The sequence below is a fragment of the Colias eurytheme genome, chromosome 29 (assembly GCF_061535395.1).
Source record: "Colias eurytheme isolate Ceu_HAF_F1 chromosome 29, ilColEury1 Martin Lab GWU primary, whole genome shotgun sequence".
Taxonomy (NCBI): domain Eukaryota; kingdom Metazoa; phylum Arthropoda; class Insecta; order Lepidoptera; family Pieridae; genus Colias; species Colias eurytheme.
This window is the reverse complement of record NC_143008.1, coordinates 6,671,529-6,693,570: the sequence shown is the minus strand read 5'-3', so window position 1 is coordinate 6,693,570 and position 22,042 is coordinate 6,671,529. Positions and strand designations below refer to the sequence as shown.

Below are 22,042 nucleotides of genomic sequence, written 5' to 3'. Positions count from 1 at the left end.
ATATATATTGACGTTTATATACAAAATCTTAATAAAGGTATTGCCATATTTAGTTTAATGTAATAAAAAGAGCGTGTGACGAGTACACGTGTCAGAAGTGGAACTTCTTTGGCGAGATCTTCGCCTTACTACATGACGTGACGGTATTGCCATGACGCGACCATGAAATTTAACTCTCAATGCGCCTAAAGAAGTCTCACTTCACTAAATCGAATATATTAATAATTATTAAGTACGAAGTTGTCAAGGATTACGATATAATGGTGGTTTTCTACCAATAATGAGCGAGGAATGTGTTCGTAAAGAACCAATCATATCGCTTCATTTAGTTTGAAGTTTGAAGCGATACTATTGGCACACCCCGGACACTCCATACAAAATTATCGTTTTGACAGTCACACTGTAGAGACTGCAAATGTGTGTGTTAACGCTTTATGGTTGGCACATTTGTGACTAGCGTAAAAAAAAATCGCGTTTTTCTGATGAAATACATCCGTAAACAGCACAATATCTAACCATTTTCTACGAAAAACGATAATCACAAATCCAAAATAACTAATAAAATGGCTTTAAGTCAGTTTGATTAATGTTGTCAATCTTCGTTGCGTATCGTCCTTGTAGAAAAATGCGGCCCGTTTATAGCATGATCGTGCGGGGTGAAGTACGTGTTTAATTTTGGCGGGAGGCGGAGAGTGTCCGTTCTGTAGCGTTTAGCTATTATTATGTATTCTGTGCCATTGGTTATTTATAAACACATTCCTCGCTACACATCCTTACCCATTATTGGTGGAAAAACACCTTAACCATTGTGCCATTGATAAAAAAGTATATTGACTGCTTAATAAATTAATGCTTAATTTCAAGTTTGAAAAGTGTTGATAGTAATTGTATAGATTGAATCATATTTTTTTGTAAACTTGGAACTTAGAAATTGTAAACATTATAGGCCTTATAACTTATAAGCGATCTCTCCCAGGCAACGATTTTTGTATACATTCTTTAATAATTTTTTTAATTGTACATAATTAATTAAGAAGTTAGTTGTTACTGGTCATAAAGTTTTGTTATTTTTAAGTGAATACGAAATGTAAGAAACTTATTTTAAATAAATTGTTGCTTATTATATATTTTGTTTTATTGCTTTCAATCCCATGAATATGCATTTTATATTTTCCCCTACTATAGAGTACAGAGTACAGACACATTACATGAGGGTTCTACATACAATCCATCACGCTGGCAAAGTCACGTCTCAAACTATGTGGCTTTAGATTTCCAGTTATAATTATTTCAATAAAAATAAATACAATATTATTTTCATTTTAATCTATACTTAATATTATTAAGCTGAAGAGTTTGTTTGAACGCGCTAATCTCGGGAACTACTGGTCCGATTTGAAAAATTATTTCGTACAGGTCCGCCCAAGCTTCGCCCGTGGTACATACCTATTTCGCAATAAAAGGTAGCCTATGTCCTTTCTCGGGTATCAAAATATCTCCATACCAAATTTCATGCAAATTGGTTCAGTAGTTTAGGCGTGATTAAGTAACAGACAGACAGACAGAGTTACTTTCGCATTAGTAGATATATTATTAGTATGGATTAGATAGCCCATTCATCGAGGAAGGCTATATATCATCTCGCTAAGACCAACAGGAGCGGAGCAATGCGGGTGAAAACGCGGTGAACAGCTAATAAAATATAAATTGTGTACTTAAATAAACAGAGATTTAGAAAAAAGTTGAACAATACATGACTACTGTACCTACTGTATGAAACAGGCATAATACCATTATGGTATTATGCCTGTTTCACACATTTTAAATGCGCAGATGAGCACGTATATGTGCCTCAAAAAAGATAAAGTACGCCCATTTACTATATTCTAAACTATATTAATATTATAAATCTGAAGGTGAAGAGTTGTTTGAACGCACTTACCTATATCAGCAACAACTGGTCCGATTTGAAAAATTATTTCGATGTTAGATTGCCCAATTTTCGAGGAAGGCTATGATATAATGTGAATATAAATGTTATCATCACGCTAGGACCAACAGGAGGAGGTAAAATCGCGGCGCACAGCTAGAAAATACATAGGTAAACGGGGTGTAAACTTTGGGTGCACAGGCGATTATACCGTAACTATTAAATGGGAATATTTAAATAATTTAATGTTAATATTTTTAGATATCATTTCATTTCATATATGGAGTTTTATTTTTTAAAGTTATTGGTGTCTTTTTTCTCATTCTCATTAGATAAAGTTATTTCGACATCGCAATAATCGCCTGTACGCACTCAACGATCACGCCCCGTATAAACAGCCCTAATCATACAGGGTGATCGTAAAACGCGCCTACTGATCGTAAATCGTCAGAAGTACACCTTCCTCTCTACCGACCCTTACTATATATATATAGCTGTCGCGCGGTTGTATCCTCGTGCTAAGGCGAGTTTGTTATATGTACTTATATCCTACTAATACATATTATAAATGCGAACGTTTGTGGGGATGTGTGTGTGTTTGTTACTCTTTCCCGCAAATTCTACTGAACCGATTACAATGAAATTTAGCACACATATAGAGGGTGACTTGGATTAACACATAGGATAGTTTTTATCCCGGAAATCCCACGGGAACGGGAACTATGCGGGTTTTCCTTTGAAAACGCGGGCGGAAATCTAGTTTGTACATAAACTACACCACTGACAAGTACTTATAATAAAAATCCGTTCAGTTGTTTTCAAATCAATATTGCGAAATATGGATTTTATATAAAACTAGCTTCCGCCCACGACTTTGTACGTGCATCCCCGTTTTTCCCCGTTCCCGCAAGAATTTCGGGAAATCCTTTCTTAGCGGATGCCTACGTCCTAACATCTACCTGCATGCCAAATTTCAGCCCAATACGTCCAGTGGTTTGGGCTGTGCGTTGATAGATCACTATATCAGTCACCTTTGAGTTTTATATATATAGATAAAAAGATATAACAACTTCTTGGGTTATAAATTATGACAGGTTTTAAATTTTTGGATAGATAGTTATGGGATTGGAAATACGGAGAAAATAAAACCAGATATTTTTAAAGAATATTTATATTAGATTTCGATAAATTAAATGCTTATTATACATCTATTAGTATTAAAAAACTAGATTTACATTAAATTATTATTACTTTATAGCATAGTACATAGGTTAAGCAAATTCATAGAATTTTACGATTCGCAAAATATTCCACGTTGAGAAACGTGAAAAAACAGCTTATACTTTTCCATTATTGCCTGATTAATAATTATTAGCTAAACAGTTTGTACAGAATATACAATATTGAGTCTATAAAAAAATAAAAATTAAAAAAAAAACATTGACATAAAATTTGGCGGGAACCTTTACAATGTGATGTCAAATTACTAAAATATATTTTTTAAATTACTGAAATTATTAAATTAGTTACAAAATATGTTCGCACTATCTACAAATATTGCTTACAATGTTACTAATACTACTATATTAATATTATACAAAATTAATTTATTAATAGCGGTGTGGAAGCCATTAAATAGACGGATCGGAAGCTCCAGGCTGAAACAAAATACTTTCCACAGATTATCCTACAGCCTACTTTCGAAAATGCCATTTCATTAAGTAACGATGCATTAAGATCAAACGAACATAGAGTTAGAGCGTATACGCACTATGCAGGTAGCCGCATTGCGGGTAGCCGTCCGGCTGACCGCAATGCGGCTACCCGCATATTGCGTATACGCTCTTAGAGCTAGAGCATTCTTTCGTGATCTTTTTGTAAACGAAAACTCGTATTCAGTGTTGTTCAGTGTTAGAACATTGCATAGAATCTTTTCGAACGCACTAAGAACAACGAAAGAATGCTCTAGGCCTGTTTACACTAAATTTGACATAGTGGGGTTGGAATATGCATTCGCTAGTTTGATGAAAATGCACCGTTACGTTTGAAAAAATAAAAAGAGTATAGAAGTGTGTGTGAGTTATTTCCGGATTTTTCTCATTGCTAAAAATTAAAATGTATCAGTCGTATTTACTCATATTTTATTTCAAAACTATAATACATAGTTATTCACTATTAAAGGATCTTCCATCAAAGAAACCTATAAAACGGTTCTTTAGAGAAAATCTCAGTATAAATGATAGAAGAATTGACGTAAATCTCAAAAAAATATCATTATAATCTGAAAATGTACACGTGTAAAATAAAATAAATAAAAAATATTAGTAAATTGTAAAAAAGGGCACTAAATTAATGTATAATCTCATCATAATATATACATAATATAAAATAAATAAAAAATACTTTTAAAATTATGCCTACAACCTACAATTGTAATTAGATTCAAATTTCAAAATTGCAGTGTTGCATTTAATACATTTAATTTTTAAATTATGCTTAAATTAATATGTATAAATGAGGCGGTTCCATTGCTATTGAAAAAAAAATTGATTTACAACTAAAGTTAACTTACTTGAATACTAGAAAAGGGGTCTTGTAAAAGACTGTTCGTCGTTTTCTGTAGTGTTACTTGGAAATTCTATTAAAATGCTTGACAATATAATTATATAATATTTGAAAATTCATTTAGGTATAGTAGTCGGCACGTAACTTGACCACTTTTTAACATAGTGAGGGAAGCTTGCGCATATAAAAATGTATTAAAACTTGATGCGCAAACTTCCCCCACCACGCTACTTTTTGGCCAAGAAGTTTGCCGGGCGCTATATAAATGGCTAGCGGTCCGCCCCGGCTTCGCCCGTGGTACATATTTCGCAATAAAAGGTAGCCTATGTTCTTTCTCAGGGTTTAAAGATTATCTGTGCCAAATTTCATCACAATCGGTCAAGTAGTTTAATATGCGTGAAAACCATACATACATAATTACAAACCTTTCCTCTTTATAATCTTTATATTATAAATCTCGTGTCACAATGTTTGTCCTCAATGGACTCCTAAACCACTTTACCGATTATAATAAAATTCGCACACCATGTGCAGTTCGATCCAACTTGAGAGATAGAATAGTTTAAACATGTAGGTACCACGGGCGAAGCCGGGGCGGACCACTAGTATTAGTATAGATTAACATTATGCCAGCAGAAATATGGCTTTAATATTATGTAGTTTACACTATATGTATGCAACTAAGTCAGTCAGTTTAAAATGTAGGCTAAAAGCGTATTTATAAAAAAAAGCCTTGATATACAAAACGAAAGAGCTTTTCAATTTGCACCTAATTTAAAGACAGAGTTGGCGTATGTTTTTTTTTAATACAGTCCTGTATTATCGACAATGTTAGTCGATAAATATTGAAACCAGATATTTTTAAAGAATATTTCGGCTTTGCGCTTAATTTAAACAGGAAACGTGTCCTTGCCATAGTTAAAAAAAAATGTGTGCGTATACTAGTGTACACACGTAAGAAGTGAAACTTCTTTATGACCTTATTTTTCAAAAAATAATTTACTATATGCAACTTTACAGAAATACGTCGAATCACGCGTGGTAGGGATAAGAAAAAGATGGCGAAAATATCACGCGTAACGAAAAAATGTTACACTAAATTTTTATCCAACCCCGATAAAGAAGTTTCACTTCAAAAATATAAAAATCAATTAAAAGTTAGTAACATACCAAAAAGGTACATTCTAATTGAAAACCTCCTTTTTTGAAGTCGTTTAAAAATATGCAAAATATTATTTTAGAAATACTTGATGTATGATATATTTAAGAGTATTGCACCAATTTGAACACTAGACTTGCCAGAGTATTTACATGAACAGAACATTGTCAAGACTGTCTAATATAAATAAATGTCTCTACTCTCAAATAAAAAGTGAAGTCCTGTTGGCAGTGGCCTTGCCTTCCAGAGGTTGTGGGTTCGATACCCACCCGGGGCAAATATTTGTGTGATGAACATAGATGTTTGCTCTATGTCTGGGTGTTAATTATCTATATAAGTATTTATTTAAAATTATATACATATGTTTATCAGCCCTCTGGTTTCCATAACACAAGCGAAAGCTTAGTATGGGATCAGATCGTGCCGTGTGTGAAAATTGTCCCGAAATATTTATTTACTATCTCAAAAATAACACCCCTCAATATCACACTCCGGATGGTGACTTTTTATATGCGACTTCAAACTAGCATTTTGTATAAACGCCTGTCCGCATATATGGCATCTATACCGTCTATCATTTGTATGCGTCCTTATATGATACTGCAGACTCTTCAATCTTGGATAACTCTTATCACAGTATTCACATCTAAAGTTCCTCTCCCCTGTATGTGTTGCCATGTGTTCTTTTAACCGAGATGGCAGGTAAAACCTCTGATCACAATATTCGCACTGATGTTTTAACACTTTTTGATGATTCCTTCTCTGATGTTCTGTTAACGTTTTCTGTCTATTATACACTTTATCGCACAAGTTACATGGGTATGTTCTTTTCTGTCCGTGTGCTTCTGTTAAATGTTTATTCTTTAGCGCGTAAGACATGAAACATTCGTCACAACGCGGACATCGAATTATAGCAATCTTCTTATGTACTATGTCAACATGCATGTCCTTATAATGGTTCGACTTAAACACTTTACCGCAGACTTCACAAGTATGTCTCTCATCGTCTTTATGCCGTTTAAGATGAGCGTCCAATCTAGCTTTTTCTAGAAAACACATGCCACAGATATCACACGTGAAGTTACTAAAATGTTCGACCATATGCGTATTTAGAGTATTAAAGTCTTCGAACACATCACTGCACATAACACAAACTAGATCGTTCCATGTCAGTCTATATAACAACATTTTATCCGGAGCTTCAAAGTATATTTTCTTCCCGTGATCTTGGTCGATATGTCGCTTGAAAGTTTCTAAATCGTTGATTTTCGCTGGACAGAGTCGACAGTCGATTCTTGTTATGTCAATTTTCGGCATTTTCTTGTAGCCCATAAGGAGTTGAAACGGTTTTGTGTCGTGGGAAACTGTATGATCTCGTAAATCTTCCGGTTTTGGATAATAGTCCTTACAATAGAAGCAATAGTAGTTGTTTCGTCTGTTCTTGAAGGGGCAGACGTAGGAATATTGTATGATTGTGAGAAGATTTTCTTCGGACATACAGTCGAGGTCGCGGTCGTGGGTGTTCTTCTTTTCTATTGGCGGTTTCTTCTGTTCTAGCTTCTTTGATTCTGCGGATAAGAAATATGTATAAGAGAAGATGTAAATTTTGTGTGTAAAAATAAATGGCAGCTTTTTGCTCAAAGGCTGTTTGGACTAAAAATAATCCATACTAATATTATAAATGCGAAAGTAACTCTGTCTGTCTGTCTGTTACTCAATCACGCCTAAACTACTGAACCAAATTGCATGAAATTTGGTATGGAGATATTTTGATACCCGAGAAAGGACATAGGCTACCTTTTATTGCGAAATATGGGAGAAGCCAGGGCGGACCTCTAGTTATAAATAAATATAATCCTAAAAAGTTAAGTAAGGTATCATAAGGGTGCTCTTTCACCAATAATGTGCGAGGATGTGTTGCGAGGAATGTGTTTGTAGATAACCAATAGTATCGCTATAAACGCTAAACGCTTCTAACTTCAAACTCAATGAACTCTTAGAGCGTATACGCACTATGCGGGTAGCCGCATTGCGGGTAGCCGTCCGGCTGACCGCAAGCACAATTATGTACGTAATATTCATTTCTATGCGCACTGTGCGGTCTGCGGTAGCCGCATCGCAGTGCGCATAGAAATGAATATTACGTAAATAATTGTGCTTGCGGTCAACCGGACGGCTTCCCGCAATGCGGCTACCCGCATAGTGCGTCTACGCTCTTAGGCCGCGTTTCCATCTGCAAGAAAACTTCCGCAAGAAATGTCCGACAGTCTGTCCGACAGCAGCTTGCAAGTCTAAACCATGTAGCAAGTATAAGGTCGCCCATTGTGCAATTCATGTGTATTCTATTTTATGTAATGTCTGTAAATTGGTGTGTACAATAAAATTTTCATTCATTCATTCATTCAAGTGCTGGAAACGCGGCCTTAGGCTATATGATAGTATTTTCATCAAGCTTATTTAAAAAGCGAGATACTAATCAAACCAATTAACTATCTGTGACCAATTTTAATGAAAATCCGTTCGTTTATACGCGACTAACATTTGTTTCTTATAATATTTCAGATTATTCATTCTTATTAATGTCTGAAACTACAATCAAATATAGGAAGGTTAATAACTACAATTTGTTAAGTTTGTAAACACGCGCGAAGGCACGGGAGTAAAGCGTATTTATCTATAACTAGCGGTCCGCCCCGGCTTCACCCGTGGTACATATTTGCGTTTTCTCTCCATAAGAGCCATCCTCGTACTTCAAGGAATATTATAAAAAAAAAATAACAAAATTGGTTCAGCCATTCTCGAGTTTTGCGCTTACGATATTTGGCGATACATTTTTATTATATACAGATTTTTATCAACTCACCTTTCTTTTTAAGCTTCATTTTCTTCTGCACTTTTTTCTTCGTCCCTGACTTACCGGTTTTCGTCTTTCGCGCCATTTTCTTCGGCCTCTTTATCGGTTTATCGGAATTTGACGACGAATCGGTAAAGTTCGCATCATCATTGTAGTCTGCATCGTTATAATCATCGTCGAGGGAATCGTGAATTTTGGCTATGTCGTTGTTTTCTGGTTTCGCTTTATCTTCTTCTTTCTTTGGCGGTTTCACTTCTGTAATTTTAATAACGTTTAGCGTAAGATTTAGTTTATTGCTAGCTTTTCCGGCAAATTTTTTCTGCCTTCGGCCCGGCGCAGATATAGCGAAGCGCAGCGCATTTTTCATTGTCAAACTGTTTTCGACATTGTTTCCATTAAAATAAAATTCAAAATCAAATAACAATTTATTTCGGGGAGCATCGAAGCGTCCCACGTGAAAGGTAGCGCGCTGCGCTTTTTTGAACGTTATTTTAATTACAATGTCGATAATAGTTTGACAATGAAAGGACTTTTCCACCAATAACGTGCGAGGATTTTTAGCGAGGAATGTGTTTGTAACAACCAATCATATTGCTTCATTTAGTTTGAAGTTTGAAGAGTTTAGCGTTTGAAGCGATACGATTGGTTATTTATAAACACATTCCTCGATACACATCCTCGCACATTATTAGTTAAAAAGCACTCTTACTTCGATCATTTCAAAAATAGATGTTATCCGATTCTCAGACCTGACCGAAATGCACACAAAACTTCGTAAGAATCGGTCAAACCGTTTCGGAGGTGTTTAACCCGCCGTCATTGAGGTTGGGTCAAAATGACCCGGCTTGTTTATAATTTACAATATCTTTGTGATTACGTGCACGATTGTGCTGTTCTTTGTAGTAGCTGGAGCTAATAATGTACATTAAACGTTTTGGAAGTGAAATCCTTTCGACGTCGAGTGTACTGGGAGCTACACGCGTGTATTTTCGAAAAAGGTAAATATGACCCATCCTCACAATTGATGTAACAATTTCACGCCATGGCTAAGTTATCGATTTTTACTGTTGTGTATGATTTCTTGGTGTCTGCAAACATTTTTTTTGCTTGTTTCTGTGAATTTAATGTTTTTGTTTGTCTAACAGGTACTTATTATAAAATAGGTACTATAACGGATAGAATCGAAAATATCACGTATCATGGCGGGTTTAGACTCTGTCTGACTCAGACTTACCTTATTATGATGATGAAGTAGAAGAAGAGCATCATGTTAGAGTACGGAGTGTGTTTCAAGTGGAGAAAAGCGAAAACCCGAATCTAATACCTTTTACAATAAAGCTAAATATGGGGTTGACGTTCCTGATGAACTTTGCGCCTCATATGATGTGAGTCGTAACTCCAAAAGGTGGCCCCTGACAATTTTTATGCCATGTTCGACACATAGGAATTAATGCGCTTATAATACGTCGCATAAATAAAAACAAACCAAACGATAAGCGACGTAATTTTTTGAAAAACTTAGGTCTTGCTCTGGTCTTAGAACATTTGAAAATTCGCCAGGAATTGATCGATAGCAATGACAAATGGGTAAAAGAATCAGAGAATTTATTGGTGGATCATCAGAGGAGCCACCTGCAATTCCCGCAAAATATGTTAAGTGTGTCCAGAAATAAAAATAGTAAAACAAAACATTTTTTTCAAGCTTGCCCCAAATTTATTTGTCCTGAACGCATCATGGCTTTCTGTATTGATTTCATTTACAACGAAGATTCTAATTATCTTTGTTAAAGTTTTTTTCTAATATATTAGACTTAAGTTTATAAAAAAAATATTTGTAACCAAAATTACTGGTTATTAGCGTAGTAATGACATGAAAACGTAAGAGGTCTATATTTTGTTCCTATTTTTATGAGTTTATGTCAAAGTTGATTAAAGTGAATAAAACGTTGGTTAATTATTATTTTTATTGTATATTATCAAAACCAGAATACCTATAACCTATAATAATAACACAGAATACTAATTTTCTTAAAAAGTTTAAAAATAACAACTATAAAATATATGGGTAATATTGACCCACCTCAACGTTCGCGTATCTGTTTTCTACCACAATGACGCCGGGTTAACTACAAACATGACGAAACGAGAATTTTGTATATCTATACTAATATTTTAAAGCTGAAGAGTTTGTTTGAATGCGCTAATCTCAGAAACTACTGGTCCGATTTGAAAAATTCTTTCAGTGTTAGATAGCCCATTTATCGAGGAAGGCTATAGGCTATAATATCATGACGCTAAGACCAACAGGAGCGGAGCCACGCGGGTGAAACCGCAAAGCGCAGCTAGTTAAAAATAATAACATTTCTCACCCCTGACAAGTCAATATCTAATTTGTTATTAAGCAAAACCTATACATTTACAAAATTCCTTTCATTTAAAATCATACTAAAATATCATACAAATATATACAAATCATACTAAAAATCTGGCTTTCGTGAATATGGATTACGGTCATCTGGATTTTGTGTATTTAGAATTCGTATGTCTGGAACTCATTCGTCTGGATTGTAAAACGTCGTACAAATAAATAAATGGGCAAATGAAATTCGGAGTTGCGATTATATGGCAAACAAAACTTCGAAATTTTAAAATTCGGGGTTATGAAAAAATGTCCAAACGTTTTCTGGATTATGATATTCGGAATATTAAAATTCGAGATTAAGATAGGTAACCGCTGGCTGATCAAGTACCTGCCGCAGGGGCAATATTGGAACAATCTCGGTTGGTTCGCGGTCGGAGCAATTTCAGATGTTCTTTATATTGCCCCAACTTTCCTATACACATAACAATAATTAAGGAGCCAATTAAGGGTTTAATTCCAATATTGCCCCTGCAGGTACGTGAGGTATAGTTCTTTAAATATCAGTTTAAAGATTGTTGATATCTGCAATAGTAACGGAATAATCGCCTGCGCACACTTAACGATTACACCAGGTATAGTGAAAGTTCCTATAAAAAAGCTACATTACTTAGCTAAGTTACTGACCTTCTGGTATATCACTTGGCAAAGGCGGTAACCGTATGATATCCTGTTCAACATCAGAATTGTGCTCGCTGCAGTCGTCCTTTGGCTCCGTTTTCAGTTCAAACTCCACGGCACCGTCGGTTTTCTTCAATTCTAAAAGGACAAGGAAATTATAAAACTGATGAGGAGTTTGTTTGTTTGTTTGAACGCTTCGAAATTCGAAATGTCAGCCCCCCTAGTCAAGTGGCTTTCTGTTAGCGTAGCGTTCAATAGAATAGACTACGAATGTATGAGATTGACGTAGGCTGTAGATAAACGTATCTACAGCTTACGTCAATCTCATACATTCGTAGTCGATTCTATTGAACGCTACGCTAACAGAAAGCCACTTGACTAGGGGGGCAGGAGCTATTGGTCTGATTTGAATAATTATTTCGGTGTTAGATAGCCCATTTATCGAGGAAGGCTATAGGCTATTATATCACCACGCTAAGACCTACAGGAGCGGGGCACTGAGGACAAAACCGCGGGGCACAGCTATTTGCATGTACGTGATACGTCACGACTTGAATAAACTGCATAATCAAAGTCTCTTAATGATACAATTTTCATTATGTATTTTAACAGTTTTCTTCACTTTATTAGAAAAAAATATGTTGGTATGTGGGTATATCAAAAAACTTTCTTTAGAAGAATACAAAGGCGAAATAAATTTAATTATTTACATAGATTATGAAAAAAATAATAAAAATAATTTGTTACACACATTATCCATACTAATATTATAAATGCGAAAGTAACTCTGTCTGCTGTCTGTTACTCAATCACGCCTAAACTACTGAACCAATTTGCATGAAATTTGTTATGGAGATATTTTGATACCCGAGAAAGGACATAGGCTACCTTTTATTGCGAAATATGTACCACGGGCGAAGCCGGGGCGGACCTCTAGTTGATAATAAATATATATTTCATCATTATCATTTATATTTTTTTTAAAAGCACTTTTGAATTGTCATAACATAATTTTTTACATTAACCACCAATTCGGAAAGCAGTATGTATTAATAAGATATTAAATAAAGACTTTTAATGAATTAATAGCTTTTAATATATCCAAACGGAATGTCGCGTCACACTGCTTTCTTCCCGCGCAATAGACTGACATCTCCAGCATTAGGGAGGGGACGTGGCCGCGACTAGTGATGTGCGTTCTTGATTTCATCTAACAGCTCGGCCATCCTGCAACCCTTCGGTCCCCGAAGGAAGCTCACCCGGCCGGCCACAGGAACTCACTCATTCCCGCGGACACGACGATTCTTGCTTCTCGAACGGACAGCTTCGGCAGCTCTTCAGCTAAGGCCCTTGAGGCAAGCCATCTCTGCGAGGCCCCTAAGGCAATGCAGGATTCGTTGATATTGCTAAGGCCCCTGAGGCAAGCCATCTCTGCGAGGCCCCTAAGGCAATGCAGGATTTATTGATATTGCCAAGGCCCCTGAGGCAAGCCAACTCTGCGAGGCCCCTGAGGCAACCGCAGGCTTCGGTGATAGTGCTAAGGCCCCTGAGGCAAGCAACTGAGTCGTTGTCAATGCTGAGGCCCTTAAGGCAAGCAAAAGGATATTAGTTAATGCTGAGGCCCCTCACGGCAAACAAGACATTGGCTCACTATGCTAAGGCCCCTAAGGCAAGCGTACAACACGACAATGATGCTTTGGCCCCTCAGGCAACATAAGTTATTTCAGTGTGAACAGGCTCCGAAAACAAGTGTTAACAAATACACTAGGCCCCAGAGGCAAGTATTGTATCAGATACTCGGAGGTAACCACTGCGGACAGTGACAGGCCCCGGAGGCATAATTCTTACATAAAAATCAAATGTATAAGGCCCCATAGGCAAACTACTTTAATTGGCACAATATATGCAACGCAGTAACCAATCAAAACACGAAACTGCTCATTGATAATAATTTAATACACCATTAGGTAGCGCTATCATCAGATGACGACTCACATCGAGCTCGCCATAACTTCAGTTTGTCACGTGCCACTATGTTTTTATAGGCTTTTTTGCCCTTAGCAGCTGACGTGACTTCGTAACGATCGTTAGGCAAAACTGCAGTAACCTTATATGGTCCCGCGTATTTAGGGATCAACTTGCCACTGGACAACCCTGGTCGCATAATTTTTCGCTCAACCATCACTAAGCTACCAACTGCAATTGGTAAACTAGCACGACGACCCTTGTCATACCGCAGTTTCATTCGTGCGGCGTTATCAATAATTTTGCGGGAGGCTTCCTCTCTGTTCGGGGCTATCTCTGATGGCGCATATGACGCTCCCTGTATATCCCCAGCTAAACGGGGTCTCAAACCACATAATAGCTCCAACGGCGATTTGCCAGTCCCTTGGCTCACGGTCGAGTTGATGCCTAGCTGTACTTTAGGCAGGTATTTATCCCACCCTTTTTGCTCCTCGCCCATATGAGCGGTTAGCGAATTAAGAATGGTGCGGTTCAGGCGCTCAACCTGCCCATTCGCACGTGGAGTCGCCACGGCATTCAGAACATGCTTTATTCCAAACTCACTGCAATATTCCTTAAATTCGCGTCCGGTGAATGCCGTGCCTCTGTCGCTCACTATCCTTGTGGGATAACCAAAAACTTGAATTATCCTATTTAGGGCAGTAATAGCTCCTTTTGCATTGGCGCTGGCAACAGCTTCTAGCCACACAAACTTTGTAAATCCATCTATCAGAGCAAAAATATAAGTTTTTCCATTACTTTTGCAAAACGGCCCTAAATGATCGACATGTAGGGTGTCGAAAGGCACAGGAGCTCTTGGAATCGGGTGTAAGAGCCCAGGCTGTTTACCAGTCGGTTTCTTGGCGAACTGACAACCAATGCAGCTTGACACATACCGTTCTACACTTTTCCGCATTTTAGGAAACCAATATTTGGCTTGAATAGCCTCCAGACACTTTTCTACACCTAAATGACCATTGTTGTCGTGATAGGTCTTCATGATATGCCATCTCGCGCTTTTAGGCACAACAATTCGTTTACAATTTTGTAGTCCTTAGATAACCCCTCTTTTTTGTGTTTATTAGCGTCTAACTCCAAGTGTAAATTCGTAATAGTTGACTGAATATCCTCATCAGCATCTTGTAAGGCGTTAATAAAATCCTTCTCTTCGATATGCTTAATTGTAATAGGATTTCGACTGAGCGCGTCCACGTGTACCATAGATGTCCCAGGTCGATGCTCCACGTCAAAATCATATTCTTGCAGATCAAGCCACCAACGCGCTATGCGAGGTGACAAGTCTCTTTTTGACCATGCCAGTCGCAGAGCTGAACAATCTGTCACAACTCGAAATTTGATGCCCGTTACGTACACTTTGAATTTTTGAATGCTAAAGACGACAGCTAACGCCTCAAGTTCGAAACTATGGTAATTTACCTCAGTAGCTGTGGTCTGTCTGCTCGCGTAAGCAACAGCTTTCCAGTCGCCATTTTCTTGTCGCTGTAGTAGCACTCCACCCAGACCCAACTTCGAAGCATCAGTATGGATCTGTGTTTCACGATTCGGATTATAAATTGCAAGGACTGGATCAGAAGTAAGTACCCTCTTTAATGTTTCCATAGCTTCAGTCTGTTCGGTACCCCAGCTCCACTCAGCAGTCTTCTTGGTCAACATTGTAAGTGGTTTCGCAATTGTAGCAAACCCTTTAATAAACTTGCGAAAGTAGCTCGCCAACCCTAAGAATTGACGAAGCTCGTGGACATTACTGGGAGCCCTGAAGTCCGCAACAGCTGTTATTTTGTGAGAAGATGGTCGTATCTCTCCTCCATGGATCTCATGTCCAAGATATTCTACAGTTTTGGTAAGAAATGAGCACTTACTCCGCTTCAATTTGACACCAGCAGCATCAATCAACTCTAAAACTTTCCTGAGATTGTCCAGACAACTAGAGACGTCATTACCCCAAATTATGACGTCATCAATGTATACCTCCGCACACTCATGAATAACAGGAGCAAGTATTTCATTCATGGCCCGCTGAAATACGGCGGGAGCGTTACAAAGCCCAAAACTCATCATCCGGTATTGAAAATGACCATCAGGTGTGACGAAACCCGTGTAAGGTCTCGAGTCTGCTGCTATTTTAATCTGGTGATAGCCATTCGCCAGGTCCAAACAACAGAACATTGTCTTATCAACAAGTCTGTCCAGTAGATCTTGAATAACAGGTAGGGGATATCTTTCTTTTTCGGTAATTTTGTTCAATGCTCGATAGTCAACGCACATGCGATAGCCCCCATCCCTCTTCTTCACTAGCAGTACAGGGCTTGCATAAGGCGAAGTTGATTTCTCCACTATACGAGCTTCAAGTAACTCTGCCACAATATTTCTTACCACTTCTCTCTCATGAAAGGACATCCGGTATGGCTTGTAATTAATTACCTTGTTTTCTGTCAATTTTATGTTCATTTCAATGTTACAGTTCCCTAACTCCATGCCGTTGCTGGCAAAACACCCGCTATAGTGCTTGAGAAGTGAGTTTAAAGCTTCCTGTTCCTCATCAGTCAAGTGATCACCCAATTTAGGTACATTCACTGGTTCTTTGACCATGTTCTTTAATTCAGCTCGAGCTACACATTCTTCACTTTTTAGTTCAATCTGTCCATGTGTCCTATTTATAAGTTTTATAACGACTGATCCATCTTCACTCTCTACTTCCCCACTCAGTATGTCCTTTTCATGCATTGGCAGTCTCTGTTCACTGGGCTTCACATCCATGATACCCCTAGCCAATGGTTCAGTTCTGACTGTTACTTTATTCAAGCCTGGATTTAACACAACATCAACATAAGGGTAGAGGCGCACCTTTTCAATGTCTTCACACAGCTCTGCGAGTTCCAAAGCCATATCCCTTTTGAAGACGCTAAGTTGAGAAGCAGTCTTAACCACCACCACATTTTCCGCTTCAGTAAATGGTTGTCCCACTAAAATATCAAAATCTTGAACTTGATCTGGTACTACATAAAACTTAGTCTTCAACTCAAGTCCATCCACCGTCAACACAGCTGTAGTCAAACCAAGAGGTAGAGTAAGAGCATCGCCATAACCCTTTATAACCATGTCATTATTAGTTGTGCATTCCAATTTTTGTTGCTCACAAAAACTTTGCTTCATAGTATTGCAAGAACTACCAAAATCAACAAAAGCTTCAGCAGGGTTCCCATTAATCAGTACAGTTTTAAAATACTTTTTGTCTGAGACATCATTGCATACTGTCTGAACTTTTCGGACCAGTTTGTTTTGAGGACTCGCTCTGGACCGTTTCCTACATTCATCAAGAGTGTGGCCCTTAATATCACAGAAATTGCAATGTTTCTGGATTCGTTTCTTGAAACAGTCAGCTTCAACATGACCAACCCGATCACAAAATGAACATCTTTTGTCAGTTTTATTTTTGTTCTGAATTTGAGTTGTCTTCTTAGTACTCCTATAGCACCTGCTAGCCTTATGGCCAATTTTGCCACATGAAAAACATTTTGTTGTTTTACTTAATTTTTGGTCACTAGGTCTGGAGGTGCTTGGCTGACCATTATCATTGCCCAAATCTGCAGAATTAATGCTAGCTAAGTATTGCAAAAGAGAACCACTATCACGGCACCCGGCTGACTTAGCACCAACTTCCCACAGCTTGTTACCAAGTGTCCCAATGACAGCTTCAGTTATTACTTCATCACTCAGATGGCAAGACATTCCAATACCCAGCTTTGTGTAGAAAAATTCAATTGGGTCCTCATCTGGCAACCTCACCCTATTGACGAGTTCCCTAATCTGAGAAAGTTTATTCTTGGTGAAAGGAAATGCCTTTATTAACTTTTCCTTCCACTCGTCCCAATTAATCTCATATGAAGCTTGTTGTTCATACCACGCTTTAGCGTACCCACTCAATTTTGAGGTGCAATTGCATACTAGGGTACGTTCATCCCACCCATGCATCTTGGCTGTGCTCTCGAAGTTCCGAATCCAATGTTCAATCGATACTGATGTTGTTTGGGGGTTAAATTCTGGTACAAAGTCGTTACGCCCTACATAACGCACAACAGGTCGCATATCCTTATCAAAACTAGTACTCGAATTAGATATGGGTGGTGTCCCACTCCTAGCGGGCATATTCTTCTTTCTTAACTGTCTGACTAATTCTTTCAAATCCTTGATCCTCCTTTCCTTCTTCCTTATCCTACTTTTCAGCTTTTTCCCACCTTCCCCAGAAGAAGAAGATGAAGAACTTGAGCTACTATGAGCCCGTTTCCTATCCTTGGAGCGACCCATATTACTCTTATTTATTTAATTACAATCTACTTAAAATTAGGTTTATAACAAATTGTTCTATATCAAGAATCTAATTAGACTTAGGTTTTTATTAAATTGTTCTGTTTCACACATATACACCTCTATGTTATTCTATAGTAATTGTCCAATATATATAACGCACACAAGAAATAAAATAGAAATTAAGTTTTTAAAATTATCTTCTATAAATTCAAAATATTATAATTTATTATTATAATAGTCCACACACTTAGAATGTTTTAATATTCACTAGTTATTGTTTATTTAATGTTCTAGTAATCCAAACAGAATTAAGACAATATGAAAAGAAACAATATGGATGGAGCTCACCAAGGTCTCTTGCACAATATACCACACCAACTTTTTATTTCAAACTTGTCACCACGTGTACCGCGAGCAAGGTCACACAATAAGATTTATCATTAAGAAAGCAACAATTGTCCATAAAACACAACAAAAGCCCACACCAAAGTTAGTTTAAGCGTTTAACAGTGAAAAGCATCCATTATTGCAAAATTAAAGTTCAACAAGTAAGTTTTCCGTCACCAATTAGTTAGGTTAGTAAAACTTCAACACACTTTTGTTAACGAATTAATCATGCCAAAAATCACATATATCGTTTGTGCTCGTGAGAAACATACCACTTCTGAATCTAATAAGATATTAAATAAAGACTTTTAATGAATTAATAGCTTTTAATATATCCAAACGGAATGTCGCGTCACACTGCTTTCTTCTAGGCATGGGCGTTGAATCAACGGACTAGTTAAATTAACCGTCTATGTACACTCAACGATTCGACTAGTCCATCGTTCATCAACGGACTAGTTGAATTCAACGACTGTCGACTAAACAAAAGAGTCGAAACGCTCGTCAACGCGTCCGCGACGCGGACGGTTAACTCTTCGACGTGGCCGTATAATAGTCCACCGTAGACGGCTAAACGACTCGTCGTAGACGGCTCGTCAGTCGACACGTTTGTATCAACTACCAACTTGCGACGCGACATGTCGCGAGTTGATAGTTCAATATTTTTACCGTTAATTCCGTTTGACTTTTAATGAGATTACTATGATCAATGCTCGAAATATTGAAAAAAAAGGAGATTAATTTGTATTAATTTGATATTATTGAATTGTCTTAAAAATCTAAGATATTTTTTTTATTCAGTTAATTTATTACATATCATAAGGATTACCTACCTATAATAATATATTGAATAATGTTAAAATATCGACTATAACTAACGACTTAAAACGACAAGTTAAAACATAAACAAAAACTTGGTAATAGATAGGTGATAAATATATAATTGTTAAAAAACAGCTCTGACTTTTTCTTTACTAGAGACAACCCTGACATTGAATTCTTTGAAAATCTATAATTCGTAATAACTTCGTAGTAAGAATGTGGAATTTTACATGTAGAGTGTAGGTAGACCTCAGTTCAAGGTAACGAACGTTCGATTACCAATACCGTCGCGCGTCGGTCGACCGTGTCAATTCGTTTCAGTTTACACATCGACTAGTCGAAGATTTTAACTAGTTGATCGACTAGTTGATGAACGACATTTAACGGTCTAGTCTCGTTGATGAAAAATGCGTCGACGACCCATTCCTACTTTCTTCCCGCGCAATAGACTGACATCTCCAGCATTAGGGAGGGGACGTGGCCGCGACTAGTGATGTGCGTTCTTGATTTCATCTAACAGTATGGAGAAGAACTGGCAAGAAACTCCATAGTTGCTCTTTTGGAATATGTCAGTATTACAATTTACTTTACAAAATATGATTTAACAGTATACAAACTGTACAAAAAAACGTGCCATGGCTACTGTGCTCTACTTGAAGATATTGTTTTAATTCCAACATACGCAATGAAGCATGATTTGCACCTACTTCTGAAATAGAACTACTATCCTACTAATTGTACTAATCTATAATATAAAAATGAATCCCAAAATGTGTTGGTAAGCGCTTAACTTGAGAACGGCTGAACCGATTTCGTTAATTCTTTTTTTATTATATTCCTTGAAGTACGAGGATGGTTCTTACGTTGAGAAAACGTAAATATGTACCACGGGCGAAGCCGGGGCGGACTGCTAGTAATATTATAAATGCGATAGTTTGTGAGGGTGTATGTGTATGTTTGTTACTCTTTCACACAAATATTACTGAACCGATTACAATGAAATTTAGCACACATATAGAGGGTAACTTGGATTAACACATAGGATAGGTTTTATTCCGGAAATCCCACGGGAATGTGAACTCTGCGGGTTTTTCCTTGAAAATGCGGGCGAAGCCGCAGGCGGAAAGCTAGTCTTATCTAATCATTAAGTGTTTAACCATCCATACTCCAGGGGGATCTCTAGGCAGCACCCTATAATCCAACACGGCCCTGTAAAACAATTGTCGGGATACCACGATTCTACTGTACATCATAGTGAAGTCCCATAATCCCTAGTGGGGTAAGGGGCAGATGCATTATCCATCTGTTTCACTGATCGATTTTCTTTAGGGACAAGTAGATGATCAGCCTTCTGTGTCATACCAAACCGACAACTTTTTTGAAGTGAAAGCTTCTTTAGCGGCGTTGAGCACTTTTTCTGTAATGGGTATTAAATCTTAAACTCGCGTCAGGACACGTGACCTGATCGAAAAAGCGTAAGACGGATACCATTCCAAAATATCAAACATGCTCAACGTTAATAATCAAGTTTTCACTTCTGCGGGCACTGCCGGAGTGCAACCCGTCTTTTTTTTCTTTGTCTTCACTGGGAAACGAACCCTCTCAGTGCTAAGCTACCGCGTCAACCATATACATCATACATATAAATATTAACCTACCTTCCTTATCCTCCAATTTAGCGCTCAAGAACAGCTCTTCACACTGCAACACTTGCTGTCTGAACGCGCACGCGTCTCGCAAACGCACCACGCAAGTCGCACACACACCTGAGTCTTTGTCTTCACCGTCTACATGTGACAGCTGCAAGATTATTTAAAACTTACTATCATCTTAAAACAATTATGAGAATTGTTATGTCCACTTAAGTTTTTTGACGTGACAACGTCTTATAATTCGATAGAGCCGGCTGCACGCACGAAAAAACATGACTCATGCGGCGTTACCTCGCTCTGAGGCGTTCCATGTAAGTCTTGAAGTGCGAGCGAGAGCGCGGAATGAGCGACAAAGAAGCACAATCGGACATTGTCACATTCAACTATCGTCAGTAAACCGACTATACAGACAACCAATTTTTTTCTATAAAAGATAATCATGAAAATATTTCTATAATTTCTAAAAAAATCCCCTAGGGCCGAGTAAGAGCCTTTTCTTAAAAATAGAGGCCTTTTTTTGATAAATAAAAATTTGTGTCTTTCTGCTATTACTAATATACCACTTTCTCTGCTATAGTACATGAAATTTTTAATGAATTTTTAACTACAGGAATTTTTAATGGCCTTTCTTATAAATTGGTAAGAAATTTTATAGTTTCTGAGTGAAGGAAATAATGTATTTCTTTCTTATTATTTCTGTATAGAATTAACATTTAGTATTAATTTCAAGTAGCCTTAGTTATTCTATATTGTTCTGTTAAAATTAAAACAAACAAAAAAAAACTTCATAAAGTACACAAAAAATCGTAAACAAATTGATTGTAAATCAAAGTGATAGCAATCACGAAACATACTCATAAATTAGATACTTACTAAAATACCGAAGCAATCCATTACCATATCCGCGTAGATCTCTTTCTTCTCCATCCAAGTATATTCAGCTGTTAATATTCTACATTTTTTAATAGCCCTACAACACCGACAGAGCGCTGGGTCAATTAATGGGCCGTTATTTTTTATTAGCGCCATATTAAACACATTTACTTGACTAAACAAGGGCACAAGCTTCAACTCAACATTATTTCTTAGATAAATATTATTGCTTTTATCAGTATTGCGCGAAAAAAGCTTTTAAAATATTTTTTTTGAGTCCCCGACTCCCATAAACAAAGCTCGCTTCACTTGACGGACGGGCCATAGATAAACGAATATATTTATCGATAGGGCATAAATTAACAGATAACATAGTAAATTTGTAAAGTTTATCTGTGATCACATGCCATAAATTATAGGTAATCTG

General features: G+C 37.2%; 1 protein-coding gene across 1 annotated transcript; it reads right to left on the bottom strand.

Annotated features, from left to right (window-relative positions):
- Positions 1–5,376: 5,376 nt before the first annotated feature.
- Positions 5,377–22,000, bottom strand: LOC149896342 (uncharacterized). Its single transcript, XM_090118226.1, has 5 exons — positions 21,616–22,000; positions 20,749–20,890; positions 11,555–11,686; positions 8,518–8,763; positions 5,377–7,222 (listed from the first exon to the last, which is right to left on the bottom strand). The coding sequence occupies exons 1-5, from the start codon at positions 21,769–21,771 to the stop codon at positions 6,117–6,119; spliced, it is 1,782 nt and encodes a 593-aa protein (XP_089974352.1). The 5' UTR covers positions 21,772–22,000; the 3' UTR covers positions 5,377–6,116.
- Positions 22,001–22,042: the final 42 nt, after the last annotated feature.

Coding starts and splice junctions, on each gene's coding strand:
- LOC149896342 (XM_090118226.1), bottom strand. CDS start 21,771: ATGGCGCTAATAAAAAATAACGGCCCATTAATTGACCCAGCGCTCTGT. Junction 8,764..11,554: donor GCCAAGTGATATACCAGAAG/GTCAGTAACTTA, acceptor TTAAAATTACAG/AAGTGAAACCGCCAAAGAAA. Junction 7,223..8,517: donor AATGAAGCTTAAAAAGAAAG/GTGAGTTGATAA, acceptor TCTTATCCGCAG/AATCAAAGAAGCTAGAACAG.